The 15,170-nt window shown below is 66.1% G+C and overlaps 6 protein-coding genes across 6 annotated transcripts in view; 4 read left to right on the top strand and 2 right to left on the bottom strand.

Annotated features, from left to right (window-relative positions):
* Positions 1 to 371: 371 nt before the first annotated feature.
* EMIHUDRAFT_206554 (hypothetical protein) lies at positions 372 to 1,853 on the bottom strand (the record flags this gene model as incomplete). The annotated part of the gene is made up of 2 exons (XM_005776931.1): positions 372 to 628; positions 851 to 1,853. The coding sequence occupies 2 exons, from the start codon at positions 1,851 to 1,853 to the stop codon at positions 372 to 374; spliced, it is 1,260 nt and encodes a 419-aa protein (XP_005776988.1).
* Positions 1,854 to 1,945: 92 nt separating this feature from the next.
* On the top strand, positions 1,946 to 2,791 carry EMIHUDRAFT_206553 (hypothetical protein; the record flags this gene model as incomplete). Its single annotated transcript, XM_005776930.1, has 1 exon — positions 1,946 to 2,791. One exon carries the CDS (start codon positions 1,946 to 1,948, stop codon positions 2,789 to 2,791), a length of 846 nt encoding a protein of 281 aa, XP_005776987.1.
* Positions 2,792 to 6,786: 3,995 nt separating this feature from the next.
* On the top strand, positions 6,787 to 7,372 carry EMIHUDRAFT_435368 (hypothetical protein; the record flags this gene model as incomplete). The annotated part of the gene is made up of 1 exon (XM_005776929.1): positions 6,787 to 7,372. A coding segment is annotated over one exon (496 nt), but the record flags the coding sequence as incomplete, so codon positions are not given.
* Positions 7,373 to 8,643: 1,271 nt separating this feature from the next.
* EMIHUDRAFT_64838 (hypothetical protein) lies at positions 8,644 to 9,289 on the top strand (the record flags this gene model as incomplete). Its single annotated transcript, XM_005776928.1, has 2 exons — positions 8,644 to 9,087; positions 9,149 to 9,289. 2 exons carry the CDS (start codon positions 8,644 to 8,646, stop codon positions 9,287 to 9,289), a joined length of 585 nt encoding a protein of 194 aa, XP_005776985.1.
* Positions 9,290 to 10,225: 936 nt separating this feature from the next.
* Positions 10,226 to 11,577, top strand: EMIHUDRAFT_64844 (hypothetical protein; the record flags this gene model as incomplete). Its single annotated transcript, XM_005776927.1, has 3 exons — positions 10,226 to 10,563; positions 10,597 to 10,657; positions 10,783 to 11,577. Coding segments are annotated over 3 exons (1,194 nt in total), but the record flags the coding sequence as incomplete, so codon positions are not given.
* Positions 11,578 to 13,373: 1,796 nt separating this feature from the next.
* Positions 13,374 to 15,170, bottom strand: part of EMIHUDRAFT_450514 (succinate dehydrogenase flavo protein subunit,subunit A Fp subunit, mitochondrial) — a 4,471-nt gene continuing 2,674 nt past the window's right edge. The window contains exons 10-16 of the mRNA XM_005776926.1: positions 14,816 to 14,860; positions 14,682 to 14,738; positions 14,469 to 14,605; positions 14,358 to 14,393; positions 14,068 to 14,286; positions 13,929 to 13,999; positions 13,374 to 13,849 (exon numbers count right to left, since the gene is read on the bottom strand). Coding sequence (XP_005776983.1) covers positions 13,726 to 13,849; positions 13,929 to 13,999; positions 14,068 to 14,286; positions 14,358 to 14,393; positions 14,469 to 14,605; positions 14,682 to 14,738; positions 14,816 to 14,860 — 689 coding nt within the window. The 3' untranslated portion in view covers positions 13,374 to 13,725. The remainder of the gene's footprint in view (positions 13,850 to 13,928; positions 14,000 to 14,067; positions 14,287 to 14,357; positions 14,394 to 14,468; positions 14,606 to 14,681; positions 14,739 to 14,815; positions 14,861 to 15,170) is intronic.

Raw genomic sequence — 15,170 nt, 5'->3', positions numbered from 1 at the left:
GACGACACCTCGCATCTCGACCTCTGCGCGCACCAGCGCGAGCCGTGCAGCCTCGCTGCGCCTCTCGAGCCGAGCAAGCGCCCGCTCGCGTTTCGCCGCCGCCCCTGTGTGATGTGAGTGAGAGGACGAGGAACCGAGCGGATTCGACGCGAGATCATCGTGCAGCAAGCAGCGCCGCGCGTCCAGCTTCCTCTCCGCGAGCTCCTTTAGGGTGCAAAAGGCGGGCGTGAGTCACGGACTGCCGAGCAGTGGAAAGATCCGCCTCATGCGGGGTCTCCTCAGTGAGAGCAAACGCCTCCTTGCGGCATTGCTGGACAATGGCGTCCGCCATCCACCGCTCTGCGACGCGGGCGGCTGCACGCGCCGCGTGCCTAGAGGGACAGCGCCGACAAGTCGGTTTCAACAGTCGCGCAGAGGAAAGGGAGTCTCGTCGGAATGTGGTGCCGTAGCCCCTCGCCCCTGCCGTGCTCGACCACCTCGCCCTCTTTGTTTGCTGCATCTTTGGCCTCGAGTAGTCCCAGCCTCGTCGCACGGTGGGCATTGTCGAGCGCCAGACGCAGGCTCGCCTCAGATGCGCTCCGGCGATCGGCTGCCGCACCGGCAGTGCGCTTCTCTGCGCCCGCCACGTCTGCACACAGCAGCAGCAGCTCCTTCATTTGTGCCGTTTGGGCGCGGGCATCGCGCTGTCGATTGGCGGCAGTTCGTGACGCCCTCGACGCCTCCGCCGCCGCACGCCTCGACGCCGCCGCCGCGGCGCGAAGCTCTGCTGCCGTGGCGGCAGCCTCGCGCAAGAGCTCGGCTTCAGAGCGGCGCACCTCCTCCAGCCGCCTCTCGGCGGAAGTAGCTCGACCTCGCAGGTCTTGCTCGGTCGCTGAGAGGCGGATTTCCTGACTTCGCAGGCGCGCCGCCTCGTCCCGCATCGCGCCCAGACTCGCTTCCCGCCCCTCGGCTGCTGCATGCGCCGACTGCTGCTGGTCTTGCTCTGCCTTTGTGCACTGCTCAGCGGCCTCTGACGCCTCCCATAGCTGACTGCTCTCTTCGTCACGCGCCTTCTCGGCGTCAGAGGCAGCCGCCTCAGCCGCATCGGCCTCTGCACGCAGCTCCCCGAGCCGCTTCCGTTCTGCCGCCGCCGCAGTTTGCCGCGCCCTGAGCTCCTCGGCTCTTCGGGGCCCCGCCTCGTCCGCAGCCTTCCTCGCGGCTGCCACCGCAGATGGGTTTTGAACCAGGCTGGCTGCTACACGCTCGCGCTTTGCCTTTGCGTAGTCGGCCTTGGCGAGCTCGAGCTCGGCTCGCGCGTTGGCCTCTTGCGCCGCCGCATGGGCGGACTCCTCAGAGGAAGCCTCCTTCTGCCCGAAGGAAAGGTGCCGCCTTTCGCTGGTCGCCATCGCATCGGCCTTTGCCCGGTCAAGTTGAGCCTGCGCTTTTGCCAGCTCAGCCGCGGCCGCGTCCTGTTCGCTGAGAGCACGATTGGCGGCGGCGAGCGCCGACTCGACCAGAGCCTCATCAGAGGTCCGAGCCTGCCACAGGGCATCCTCTTTGGACGCCCGACGCGCGGAAAGACGCGCCCTTGTCTCCAGCACGCGTGTTTCTGCCTGTTCCTTCGCCTTCTCGTGAGCTCGTGTGATGTCCCCTCTCACCACTTCCATCATAGCTCTGTCCTCAGCTTCCTCCTCGAGCTCACGCTGCCGCTCGACCCGCCGCCGCTCGCGGGTCCGGACCGCTGCTCGCTGGCGCACGCGCGATTGGATGCGCACGGCCTCCCGGACCTGCAAGCGCAGCGATGCCGAGTCGAGCGCGACGGAGCGGGCGAGGTAGGTGGCAATGCGCTCCTCGAGTGCAGCGGACGTCATCATTGTGTATGCCGCCAACGTGTAACCGACAAACGTCCGCTCGCGGCCCAGTGGGGTCGTCAAGCCGCACACCCCCGGGCAAGCGAGGCACGCACATGCAGCAGACCGGCACTCGCTTTTCGAGGGAGGCGAAAGGCCAGCAGCAAAACTCTTTTCGCAGAGCAACAGCAGCTGTCCTAACGCCAAAGCGTGCGTGCGGCGGTGGCGACTGCGCGCTCGAAGTTGGGCGCCTTTCGGGCTTGGTGGAGCAAGGCGAAAAGGTTGTGAGCGAACTCCTCGCCTCAATGCGCGCGCTGAAGGAGCGGAACAAGGAGCTGAATGAGCGCGACGTCTTGCGCTCCGCCGAGCTCAAAGCGGCTGACGAGCTCGGCGCGCGCGTCAGGGCGCTCGAGGAGAAGAACTCTCAGCTGGGAGCGAATTTCGCGCGGATGGTGGAGTTAGCTGCCACAGAACGCCAAGCGGCGCAGGAGCGGGAGGCGGCGCTGCAACAGCAGCTCTCCAAGAAGGTCGGAGCGGAGGAGGAGCGAGCGCGTGAGCACGAGGAGGCGCTCGAGGAGCTGCGGATCAACTTGGGGTTGGAGCGGAGGAGGCGAGAGAAGGAACTGAAGCAGCAGGTCAACAGCGCAGAGGCTGCTCTCGAGATTGAGAAGCGGCGCCTCCCATCACCAATTTGCAGCCTGTGCGGCAACAAGGCCCTCGAGTCCGAGGGCCTAGCGCCCCTGTCCCTGCCAGCGGATCGGATCGCTGAGCCGCCGACGCCGCAACGCCTCTCAAAGCGCACGTTGGGTCGCACGGCGGAGCACCCCGCGCTCGATCCCACACCGCCGACGGACACAGGGGCTGCTGTGCGTGCAGCCGTGCAGAGGGCAAATGCCCGCGTCGTTGTCCGCGCCAGCGTGCACCAGGCGTGTTGTCGTCTTCAACTCGGGGTGGAGGCTTGATTGAAGGAGAGGAAGGGTGACGGGTCCACGGACGCTGTCTAAAGGCCCGACTAATCAGAGCCGGCCACACCCACCGAACTTGGGACAAGGCACAAGCCACAAGGTAACGCTGTCACTAGATGAAAAATGTCACTTGTGTACACTGGGGTGCGAGTTAATGCGCGGTTGGGGGGGTCTGAAAAGGGGAGCTCCCTCTCTCCCCACCCCGAGGACCTCTGCCCAAGCTGATGGTGCCCAGCCCAGAGGGCCCCAGGGGCTGTAGAGTCACACCTAGGAGAGGGGGTAGCTCACACCTTGTGGGCCGCACTGACCCTTCTCCCACGTGCCCTTGCCCGCCCCTCTGACCGCCGCCCGAGAGGCCCGACTTTGAGGGGCTGGTGAGAGCCCCCACCGTTGCGCCCTCACCTCACGCTGACAATATCCTTTGGGAATGCCCATGGACTCTAGGGACCTGGGGGCAGCTTTGCCCGCGGGTGCCATGCTAGGCTATGGTAGCCATTCTTCCAGATTCTCCGGAGAGGCCGCAAAAGCGGCCAAGGTGGCCTCCGCTCAAGGATCGTTGGGATTTTCTGGTGACTCTGGAAGGAGGGGTCTGCGCCAAATAAAAATCGGTTCCGCGCTGTCCGCCCCCGGATACGCCTGGCACAATTTATTAGAAGTCGGGGCTTCATCTTCCGCTCGAGAGAAAAATCCCTCTTGTCTCTCAGCCCACTTGCCCATAGCCGCCGAGACGGCGCGCTCTGCTGACTCTCATCTAGCACCCTCTTGGGGCCTCTCCTGACCGCTGTGGGCCTCTCCAGACCTCCTCTTGCCTATGGGAGTACCCCTCTCAGTCTACTTCCTAGGACACAGGCACAGGTTTGCATAATGCGAGCTTTTTCTCAAGGGCTATAGTGCAGAGAAGAAATGCGCATTCTCGCACCGGGGTGTATGTGTGTCACTCACTGCAGGCACCCCATTCCAGCGGCGTTCCCAACGCACGGATGCCACGCCCAGTGGCCGCAAGCGCCTCCTATCCTGCCTGCCACAGCCTCCCGCAGCACCTTGCGCTGAGCGGCGATCTCGTGCGTGCCCACAACAACGGCGGCGTGCTCATCGCCACCTTCACCAATCGACTCGCTGCGGATTTTGCTCTAAACTGGGCGCGGCAGCTGCACACGCTCGGGCTGCGCTCGCTCATCGGCATCTCGGAGCGGCTAGTTGGCTGGGGCGAGGGCGCGGGTGGCGACGCGGGCGGAGGAGAGGAGGCGTTCAAGCTCGCAGGCGCCGGCCTCTTTTGCGCGGACGGTCCGTCGATGAAGATCAACGGGCAGGCGGGCCGGTGGGCCGAGGTGGCGCCGCTGCTCCGCTCGGGGCTCGACGTGCTGCTCTCCGATTCGGACATCGCCTGGTTTCACAACCCGATCCCCTACTTTCGCGCCGTGAAGCAGGCGCACCCGCACGTCGACTTTCTGCTGTCCACCGACCGCGCCTTCAACGGCTACTCGGCGCAGCAGCTCGCCGTGCAGCCCGAGGGGAGGCCGTCGGCGAGCCGCGGCAAGAGGAGCGGGTCGCACGGGCGACGGCTCGGCGGCAGACGACTCGGAGAGGGCTCGCGGGTCGTGACGGCGGCGGTGCCGCGCGGCGGCAACAGCAGCAGAGCCGGCCTGGACGGCGGCAGAGGCGGTGATCGGGGCGGCGAGGCGTGGGGGTGGGCGCAGGCGGGCGAGGCGGCGGGAAGGCGGCGCCGGCTCGTCGAGTCGGTCGGCGAGTGGCTGCCCGAGAGCTGCTCCTCGGCCGCCCCCTCGCGCGAGTGCGACGTCCGCCTGTGGACCGGCGCGGAGCAGACTGACACACCGGCTCCGAGTCCGAGTCGGCCGCAGAGTCCTCGCCCACGGACTGCAGCGCGGAGGCTGAGCGCCGCCGCCGCCGATCGCGACGGCACGGCTCGTGGCGGTGCAGCTCGCGCCGAGGCGAGCGAGCCGAGAAGAGATCCGCATCGCGAGAGCCGCGTCTTCCGCGTCTCTTCGACCAGACCTCTCTTCGACCAGACCTCTCTTCGACCAGGCCCTTCGGTGAGGGACGTGCGCACACCCGTAGGCGAGCAAGGCGTCCAGCCGCTCGCGGCTGGCCAAGGGCGGCGGCGCGGCGGCCAAGGGCGGCGAGAGGCTCGCCGAGCAGCGGATCCAGAAGGATGCGAAGCGGACGAGGGCGAGGTCGAACGAGGACGTCGAGATTGAGCGGATGAGCCAGTGGAACGAGCAGGCTGGGAATAGCAGCGGCGGCGAGGCGAGCGGGCGCGCCCTCGCGCTCGAGCTCGTGCACCCTAGATGCAGAGCGCGTGCGCCCCTGCGCCCCAGCAATCGCCATCGAGACACGAGTCAACCGCACGGGAGCCGGAGGGCGCTGTATTCGCGGCCCTCACACCCTCCTGCGAGGCGCAGGCGCAGGTGTGCGCCACTGCTCACACGCCGCGGCTTGGTGTTTCCGCCCCGCAGGCTCGAGCCGGCGTTCGAGTCCTCCATCTCGTACAACATCGGCACGCTCTACATGTACAGCCACGCGGCGGCGCCCCTGACCGACATGCTCGCCGCGTGGGTCAAGTCGGTGCAGACGGGGCCGCGCCTCGCCCCCTGGGACCAGGACCCGATCAACAAGCGCGTGCTCGCGGCCGGGCTGCGCCGCCACCCCAGAGACAAGCGGCTCGCCCTCACCTTCAACGGCAGGCTCGCGATGGGCGTGCTGCCCATGCTGCAGTTCACGACGTCCTTCACTTACTTCATCCACCGCGAGCGGCGCGAGTCGGTCGGATCGTTCGCCTACGCGCTGCACGCAATCTTCGGCCACGGCAAGCGCAACGCCGCGCACGGCCGAGTGAGCTCGTCCGCCCCCTTCACACGCGCCCACTCGCTCCGCCAGGCAAGGACAAGCTGCGCAAGACCTTCATCTTCCGCGAGGCCGGCGTGTGGCACGACCCGCCCGCGTACTACGACCCGAGCCGCACGTTCCTCACCTACTCGACTGCGCTCCCCTCGCGCACCCAGCTCCTCGCGGAAGGTGACGCGTCGCCTTCGCTTGCCGCCTCGCCCACTGGCTTGCCGCCTCGCCGCGCCTCCGCTCCTCTCGTCTCCCACTGTCTCTGTCCCCACGCTCCGCCGCCGTCGATTACACGGCCGCCTCGCGCTCCTCTGCTCGCCTCGCGCGTCGCTGCCCCTCACCCCCCCCCCCCCAGGCGGCTTTGAGATCATCCAGCTCCAGCTCGCCGAGTTCGCGAGAGCCGTGCGGCTCGCCGCCGCCCTCAACCGCACCCTCCTCCTGCCGCGGCTGCGGTGCGGCAACGCCGCGATGGCGTACCCTTGCTACGCGTGGTACCACCGCGCGATGGCCTACTTCGGGCCGCCTCGCCGCGCCTCAGCAACCTCCTCGCGGCCCGGACATGTCCGCGACATGTCTCGGGCGTGCCCGGTAGGTGGGCAGTCTCGCAGCGCGTCAACATGCCTCGCGTGTGCCCCCTCTACTACTGGATGGCGGAGAGGGCACTCGTCGACCTCGCAGGCAAGTTCCCCGCCGTGCAGGTGCCACTCCCTCCAGCCATCTCCCCGCCTCCCAGCCGCCTCCCAGCCTCGCAGACGCGTCCTCGGCCGTGCAGGTGCCCTAACCCTAACCCTAACCCTAACCCTAACCCTAACCCTAACCCTAACCCTAACCCTAACCCTAACCCTAACCCTAGGTGCGCGAGTCGGGTTTCTTCCGGAACCCGCGCTTTGCGCCCGCGGGCGGCGGCCCGGCTCTGGCCACCGCCAGCTTGCGCCTCTGTGCGGAGGGGCAAGGGTGCACGCCGGCCGACGGCGCCGCCGACGGGCGTGGCAAGGACGGCGGCGCCGAAGGGAAGCCCGTCTCCCACCCTGGGAAGACCGGGTTTGGGAGGCTCGCCGCAGTGCTCGCCCGCGCGCGCGACACGCCGGTGTTGCACGTGCGCGGGGTCGGCGCGCTCGAGCTGTCGGACGCGCCTTCGTCCGTGCCGCCCCTCTCCGCCATCGAGCCGCTCGGCAGGGGCCACTGGTGCAACCCTTGCCCAATCACGCGCAAGGCGGCGGGCGTGCAGGTCGGCACCGGGCCGCGCCGCCAGCTCGAGCAGTTTTGCCGCGCCGAGGCGCGCGGCGCGATCGGCACCTCCCCTCACCGCACCTGCTGCGCGCCCGACGAGCGGGGCTGCCGGCGCTGCGGCGAGGGGGAGAAGGCGCCGCTCAACCCAAAGGCGCTCGCGTGGCCCGTCTCGGACTGGCTGCGGGGCTGGGCGTCGCTGCAGTACCCCGCCGAGTTCGAGGCCGTCAAGGAGACGTGGCAGTGCTCGCACCCGTACTGCACCGGCCGAGACCGGAAGGCCTTCCCCTGATCAGAGAGCCATTTCCCCCGGAGCGTGGAGAGCTGGAGGGCGCGGGCTGTGCCGACGACGCGTGCGCGGTTCCTGGGGGGGGGGGCGTCGAGGGCGCCCCGCCCAGGCTGGTGTGAGCTCTCGATCGTGTTCAACTTGTGCGCGATGTGTGATGCTGATGGGGTCCGCGTGTTTAATATTTATATACGTCCATTCCCAACTCTCGCTCCGGGCCAAATCGCCGCAGCCGTCTGCGCCTGTGCTTCCGGGTACTTTATGACTCCGAGCTCGAATTTTCCGACGCTGAGGCGCGGGATAGGGTGGCAGGGGTTGTGCACGACGCAGTGCAGCAGGCTGTGATGCAATATGGCTATATGACGACGAGCTCTACCAGGCATGGAGGGACGGCGAGATAGGCGAAAAGGACTTGCCGGAGGAGGTGATATGCATATGGCTATGACTTTGGACCTTTGCGAGAGGTGGCGAGCGGAGCAAGCGCGGTGTAGGCGCGCCCACGCGGCGCAGCGGCTCTCCCGCGACCATAGCCCCTCCCGCAGCCGCAGCCGTAGCCGCAGCCCCAACTCTTGCTGCTCTTCTAGTGTCGGGTAGTGACCAGGGGTGAGGGGACGGATTGAAGATCCCTCACACCAAGATCGTGCAGGGCGGGGACACATGTCCCTAAATCACATCTCGTCTCAGAGTTTGACCGTTTTTATTTATTTATTTATTTCGCTCCGGGCCCGACCTGCCGACCACTCCGACGTCCGAGCTCACCTCGCTGTGTGTTCGCAAGAGACGAGTTCGACGAGCGCTGTGCCCCTGTGCGCTGTGGGGCGGCCGCAAGTGCGGCCGCGGGGGATAGCGATAGTAACCCAACCGATAGGCGATAGCCCCTATCTATCCCACTATCCGCGTAGGATCCGCCCCGCTAGATCGCAAAAAAGGTCCACAGGCTCCAGCGACTGTAGTCGCGATTTACTTAGTGATTTCACTGTGAACCAACCAACTCTATCGTCTATCGATCCCGCGCCGGATGGGTTATCAATGTGTAGCTCCACAGCAATACATGCTCTTCACTAGACACTCTACCAGCAGCGCTCCTACAGCTACAGCTCTACAGCGCTCTACACTCTACACCCTCTTACACCCTCCCTCCCTCCCTCAGCTCGCAGTCACGCATCGCAGCGAGGACTCGCTCCGCAAATTCTTTTCCCACTGCGGCCTGTTTTTTTTTTCATTTTTTCGCGCCAAGTTTTTCCGGTCGTTTTTCGCCATGCACACCCTCGCCAACCTCGCCGCCTTTGGCGCCGGTGGCGCCCTCTGCGCCGCGCTGCTGCTCTACTCAGAGAGGAGACGACGCGGCGCGGGCCTCCTCCTCTGCGAGGAGTGCGAGGAGTTCGAGCGCGAACCTCAGCCAGCGGCGACGCCGTCAAGGCGGGGCCAGCAGACTCCAGCAGCCGCTTCAGTGCCGACGCCGCGGACGGCGCTCGTCGAGTGCATGCGACCCTCCCCGCCGGCCGAGAAGCAGCGACCTCGTATCAGCGCCATGCCTACCGTCGGCCACTCGCGTGATCCCGACGCAAAGACAAAGCGGACAGACTACATTTCGTGGGACGACTACTTTCTCTCCATCGCCATCCTGTCCTCGTTCCGCTCCAAGGACCCCAACCGCCAGGTCGGCGCGTGCATCGTCGACCCGGCGACGCAGCGGATCGTCGGGATCGGCTACAACGGCTTCCCCATCGGCTGCGGCGACGACCAGCTGCCTTGGGCGCGGGTGGGGCCGTGCGCGCTCGACACAAAGTACCCGTACGTGTGCCACGCGGAGATGAATGCCATCATGAACAAGAACACCGCCTCGCTCGAGGGCATGCGGATCTACGTCACCCTCTTCCCGTGCAACGAGTGCGCCAAGCTCATCATCCAGTCGCGGCTCTCCGAGGTGGGGGCGGAGGGAGGGGATGGGGGCGGACACCAGGCAGACCCTGTGCCCTTCTCCGTAGGTTGCATACCTCTCGGACAAGTACCACGACACCGACATGATGGGCGCCTCGCGCCGCATGCTCCGCCTCGCGGGCGTAAAGATAAGACCGCTCACGCCCGCAGTCAGCCACGTACTGGTCGACTTCGAGGGCGTGCGGTGAGTGTCCCGCTCATATTGCTGTGTGTGCGCGCAGCGTAGCTACCACGAGAGAGAAATCGCGTCTCCCCCTAATTTCAAAAAATCACAAAAAAGTGGTGTACGCCGTCACACACAGTGTCACAAATGGTATTTTCAAAATTTCACAGTGTGTGTGTGATGTGGCGTCTCGTGATACGATACATGCCGAGATGCCGCACGATCGTGCTTCGTGGTGATGCTACTTGCTAGCTCTGATGCACACATGCACACGATACACACAGATCACAGTGAACACACACACACACACACACACACACACACACACACACACAGACCTTGACGCTTGAGAGCGGAGTACCAGATCATGACACATCTTGAGCGGAGTGGGCCCCGGAGTTTAAAAAGGCGACGGACGCTTGTGCGATGTGCGTCCTAGCGCTCCAAACAAGGTAACGCCTCCCCGGCGCAGTCGCGCAGAGGCCAGAGCGGCCTCCGGAGGGATGCTCAACCGCTCCCCGCCACGCCGCTCGCGGCGGTCCTATTCCCAGCTCCGCTGCGAGGGCCACACGAACAATAATATTGACAGCAGAGAGAGGTTTTTCGCAATACCAAACAACTCTAACGTGTTTTGACAGTAGTCCTTCCTATATGACCTGGCAGGCAGGCTGCCATTCAGCATTCTCACTCACTCAGGCTTGCAAGCACCAGCCAGACCACTTGTGTGTGTGTGTGTTTGGGGGGGGGGGGGGGCGCAACCCGCCCAAGCAAAAACAGATCATGCACATGTGCATGCACATGTGCATGCGGCCCATGTGTGTGCATAGCCCGCCGACCCCGAGGTCCCCGACCCCTCGCGCCGTAGGTTTGCGTCGGTTACAAAGACAACCCAACGGGGGTGTCGCCGAACTTGCGCGCTCGAGCACAGTGCCCTTCCAACCGCTCGCCCTCTCCCGGGTCCATGAACATCGCCCGCGATGACAGGCGAACCCAGGCCGAGACGGCTGTCGGACCTCTCAACGCCCTCGAAGCTGACCGCATCGTGGAGGGCCTCCGCACCTTCCGCTTTCCCGAGATGGGCGGCCCGGCCTGGATGGCACAGCACGAGGCGCTGCAGCAGCTCAACATGCAGGCGCACATCAACGCGTCGCAGTCGCGCGACGAGTTCGTGGTGGACGCGCTCGTGCTGCACGAGAAGCTGCCGCTCCTCGTCCGCGAGCTCCTCGCCTGCGAGCTCTGGAAGCAGAATGCATACCCGCTTCTCCGCGACTTTATCGCAAGGGAGGCCTCTGTCAAGGGGTGAGGCCACCCGCTGCAGCTGTTGGAGCGCAGGCGTACTCCCCCAGCCTGTACGCCCCGCACTCCCAGGTACCTCCTCCTCTTCCACGAGGCGGTCCTCTCCAACCTCCTCGAGGCCGCCCTCTATCATCCGCAGGCAGCGGGCTGCCCTCACCTGGAACCCTCCGATCCCAACCCCGACCCCAATCTGATCCAACTATCACCCTCTGCTACCCGCAGGCGTGCGAGGCGGCAGCCGACGTCTTGCCCGAGCTCGTCGACTACTGCCACCGCAAGGTCGTGTGGCTGCTCGCTTTTCAGTACAAGCCGCCTCCCGCGCGGCCAGCAGACAAGGAGGAGCTCAAGCGGGTGCTGATGAAGGAGCTGGAGGAGAGCGACCACCTCGAGACGCAGGGCCGGACGATCGATCTCTCGACCGCGCTCTATGCGCTCTCCCTCGTCCGCTTCCTGGCCGAGCAGCTGGGCAAGCTCCCGCTCGGCGTGGCGACGAGGCTGCTCGACACGTACGACATCATGATGCTTCTGTGCCCCCTCCTCGAGGCAAAGCCGTGGGAGCACCGCGGCGACGACGGCACGCTGCGCCGGTTCGTGCAGGGGCAGTGGGTGGTTTGCTCCGAGGCGGACCGGCGATGCATGGCCAAGTCGGAGGCGCAGGTGTGGCTCACCATCTACGCGCTGATGGCGGAGCCCGAGGTGCGGCGCAAGTACGAGCTAAATACGTTCCGGAAGACAACGCTGCTGCGCATCCGCGCCTTCCTCCACGAGGGCACTGTCGACCAGCTTCCGCTGCTCGCCGAGCTGCAGCGCGCGCTCGATGAACTTGCCATGATGGACGTGCCGTCCGCCGCCTCCTCCAAGCCGGCGTACCTGCTCGAGACGATGCCCGAGCTGCGCGAGGAGCTCAGCTGTGGCATTGTCTGGTCAGAAGTGGCTGAGGAAATGAGGCAGGGGACGCTCTGTGACACGGCGGAAGAACGGCGGTCGACGGCGCAGCGCCTCGCAGCTCTGTACGACGCCGACAGCATCGACGTGCTGGCCGAAGGCAGCCGAGGTGCTGACGCCAGCATGGTCTACGTTGTCGAGGTTGCCGTTCTCGACGCTGACGGCGCGGAAGTCGCGCGTCTGTCCGCTGAATCGGAGGCGTCGGAACTCGGAGAGGCCCAGCAATCCTTCCGCATTTCGAACGAACAGAAGCGAGTCTTCCTTCCGGCTGACCGTTGCGTCTCGCTCTCGGCGTCGCTCAACTCGGGCGAGGGGAAGCCGTGGGAGGTCAGAGGGCCTCTCGGGCTCTGCGGCGATAGCAAGAAGCAGTGGGTGCAGCTCGGCTACGACGCGCACGCACTCCGGCTGCAGCTTCACTTTCTGCGAGACCCAGACCCAGGCGGGCCTGCCGGGTACCACCTCATACATTGCCGCGCCACGCCGCCCCTCCTCCAGGAGCTGACCATCGAGTTCGAAGGGACAGAGGATGGCGTGGGCCCTCTCTCCATTCACGCGACTGGGCGGGGGATGAACGCCCAGACGCGCTTCGTCGTCAACCCTGCCAGCGCGGCGGTGCGTGTGCCTCGCGTGTGCTCGGCGCGGGCTGTCCTGTCGTGCGGTGACAACACCTCGTACGAGACGGAGAAGAGTGCTCTCGAGCTCGGGGCTGCTGGCCAAATGGTGTGGCGGCAGCTCGGCCAGCACGCAACTGGTCTGAGAGTGCAGGTGAAGCTGGCACCAGCAACGGGAGGGTACATGGTCACCGCCATCCGCGTGACAGCACCCAAGCGGCAAGTAGCCGTGATGCCCGTCGCCGACGAGGCAAAAGCCGAAGCGCGAGAGCAAGCATTGCCGCCGGCGCGTGAGACGGCGCCTGAACCGGAGCCATCGTGTGCTAATCCCATCAGCAACAACGTTGGCCATGAGGAGTCTGCACCACCATCGGCAGAGGCCGCACAGGAGGCCCCTTTGGCCAAGCCGACGGGCAACGAGGGAGCCGCTCGAGCAGCAGCCGCGGCTGCTGCGAGCGCCGCCACAGCCACGAGCGCCGCAGCAGCCGCGAGAGCGAACAAAGAAGCCAGAGCGGCAGCAGTGGAGGCCGCCGCGGCCGCTGAGGCCGCGGCCGCTGCCGAGGCTGCGTGCAACGCTACACCTGAAGACGATTCCATCGTCGACATCACGGACGATCTGGCGAGGGCCGCGGAGGCGAGAGATGTGGCAGAGGCTGCAGCTGCGAGGTCGGCCGCTGCAGCTCGGGCGGCAGCAGAAGCTGTTGCCGCTGCACACGCTGCAGCGGAGGCGGCGGCGGTGCAGGACGCAGATTCCGCAGTTGAGGCACACCAGACAACAGGCGTCACTGGAGCATCTCCCAAACCAGTGACACCGAGGCACTCGATCAACGTACGGGGGGAGCTTCAGAGGAGGGAGGCGGTTGTGCTGGTCGACCTTCCTGGTGTAAGGGGCATGCGTGAGCTGAATGTCGACCTTTCCGTCAGGACCATACAGATCAGTGGGCCTGGCTACGAGCTGCGCGCGGAGCTGCCGCTGCATGCGGACGTGGCACGGGCTTCAGCAAAGTTTTCAACCAAGTCAAGCCAGCTCCGAGTTGTTGTGCCGGAGAGTCTTTAGTGACGTGGCGGGGTCCTGAGGAAGAGGTAGTCAGGACGTGATCGGGTCCGACGCGGCGGCTGCTGTCTCGGTGGGTCTCGACTCTCGTCCCTTCACACACCGCGGCGCCACCGGGGCACGTGCGAGGTGAGGCTGAGGGGCATGTGCGGGTTGCGCGCGCCTTGCGCGCTCTCTGGGCGCGGTGTGTGAGCAGTGTGTGTAAGGTCTCATGCCAAGCGAGGCCTGTGTTGATGCATATAATTCGGCGGACAAGAGAGCGCAGGAACGCAGCGAGCACGCATACCCATCGGGCGCGCAAGCGCCCCGACAGTGTCATGAGTGTTGCGCATCCACGTGTCCCTCTCGTCCCACGCGACGACAGGTTCCAGACGCACATCACACCCCCGTCTCCGCCCTTCTACTCCTGGTACTCAACGCACGGGCGGCGCGCCGGGCGGCGCGCCGGGCACGAAGAGGTCACAAGCACGCCCAGGTGAGCCGTAGCCGGCTCAGGCGCGCCGCTCCCCAATCGCGTCGCACGCCATCTTTCCGGCACTGGAGCGCGCGTGCCCCTCAGTACACCCGCGCCACGGGCGGCACCGTTTTGCACTCCTCCTCGTCGAGGGTGTAGTAGTGGACTGGCCGGTAGTCGAGCTTGACCTTGTCCGCCGGCGTGGCCATCCACGAGAGGGTGTGCCTGACGCGGGAGGCGGCGCGAGCTGAGGCGGGGCCGCGCGCACGGACGCCGGCCGGAGGGCGCGGCCGGAGGGGCGCACTTCATCCAATTCTCGTCGTCGCGCGTGTCGAAGTCGTCGCGCGCGTGTGCGCCGCGCGACTCCTTGCGCGCCTGCAGCGGGAGGCGAGGGGTCATCGGCGTGCCGAGCGCCGTGCCCGCAGCACCCCGCCTGTGCGCGCCTCGGCCGAGTACATCGTCTGCGCGGCCTGGACGACGAGGTTCTGCAGCTCGAGCGTCTCGACGAGGTCCGTGTTCCAGATCATCGACCGGTCCGAAATGCCGATCTCCTCCATCTCCTTGCACACCTTGTCGATCTCCGCACAGCCCGTCTCGAGCTTGTCTTGGATGCGGAAGACGGCGGCGTAGGTCTGCATCACCTTCTGCAAGTTGGCGCGCACCTACTCTCGCACCGCGCGGGCGTCTCGCGGGGCGGCTCGCCTCCTCCCGCCGCAGCGGCTGAGCGAGGCGCCGCAGAGGTCGGCTTCGGCCCGCTCGAGTTGCGAACCTGCGGTCGTGCGGCGGGGAAAGGTGACGAGCGCTTGGCGGCCGCACTCGAGGCCTCCTCTGGGCCGCGCGGGGCCTTGTCCAAGTTTGCGATCGTCGCGGCGCCCGCGTCCTTGGGCAGCGGCGTGAGCGGGTCGCCTGGCTTGGCAATCTCGGCGACGCGGTTGGCGCATGCGCGCCCGAAGACGACAATGTCGAGGAGCGAGTTGGCGCCTGATTCGGGATGGGACGGCAGAGTCAACTGAACGCGCCTAGAGGCGGCGGCGCTGTCGAGGGGCGGGGCTCGCGCCAAGCCGGTTGGCTCCGTGCACCGAGGCGCAGGCAGCCTCGCCCGCCGCGAGCAAGCCTTCCGGTCGCCGGGGGGGGGAGGGGGTCAAAGGGGGGAAGCGGTGGGTGCGCTGCGCCGTCCGGCGGAAGGCGCACCGGGCACGATCGCGTCCGGATCGCTCGCCGTCGGCCGGAGGCACTGCGCGGCAGGAGGGAGTTGGGGGGGTGGGGTCCAGCCTCTCAGTGCGTGTCTCTGAGGTCCGCCAAAGGGCAGGCTGAGGTTGCCGGGGGGGAAGACCCTCACTAATTTGGTTTGGAAAGGCTCCGTGCCGCTTCATGTTTTCTGAAAGGCCCCGAAGCATATCGTTTTCCCAAAATCTTTGTACGTGGTGACCCCATCTTAGATAGTCCTGCCCCCAGATTTTGGGAAGTGCACTCTTATGTACAGAGTCTGGTTGCAAATGGGTGATGACTGACAATAATCATTCTCATCATTTTATTAGAACGTTGC

This window comes from Emiliania huxleyi, assembly GCF_000372725.1.
Source record: "Emiliania huxleyi CCMP1516 unplaced genomic scaffold EMIHUscaffold_27, whole genome shotgun sequence".
Taxonomy (NCBI): domain Eukaryota; phylum Haptophyta; order Isochrysidales; family Noelaerhabdaceae; genus Emiliania; species Emiliania huxleyi.
The sequence above is the reverse complement of the archived record's forward strand: the minus strand, read 5'-3'. Positions and strand labels throughout refer to the sequence as shown.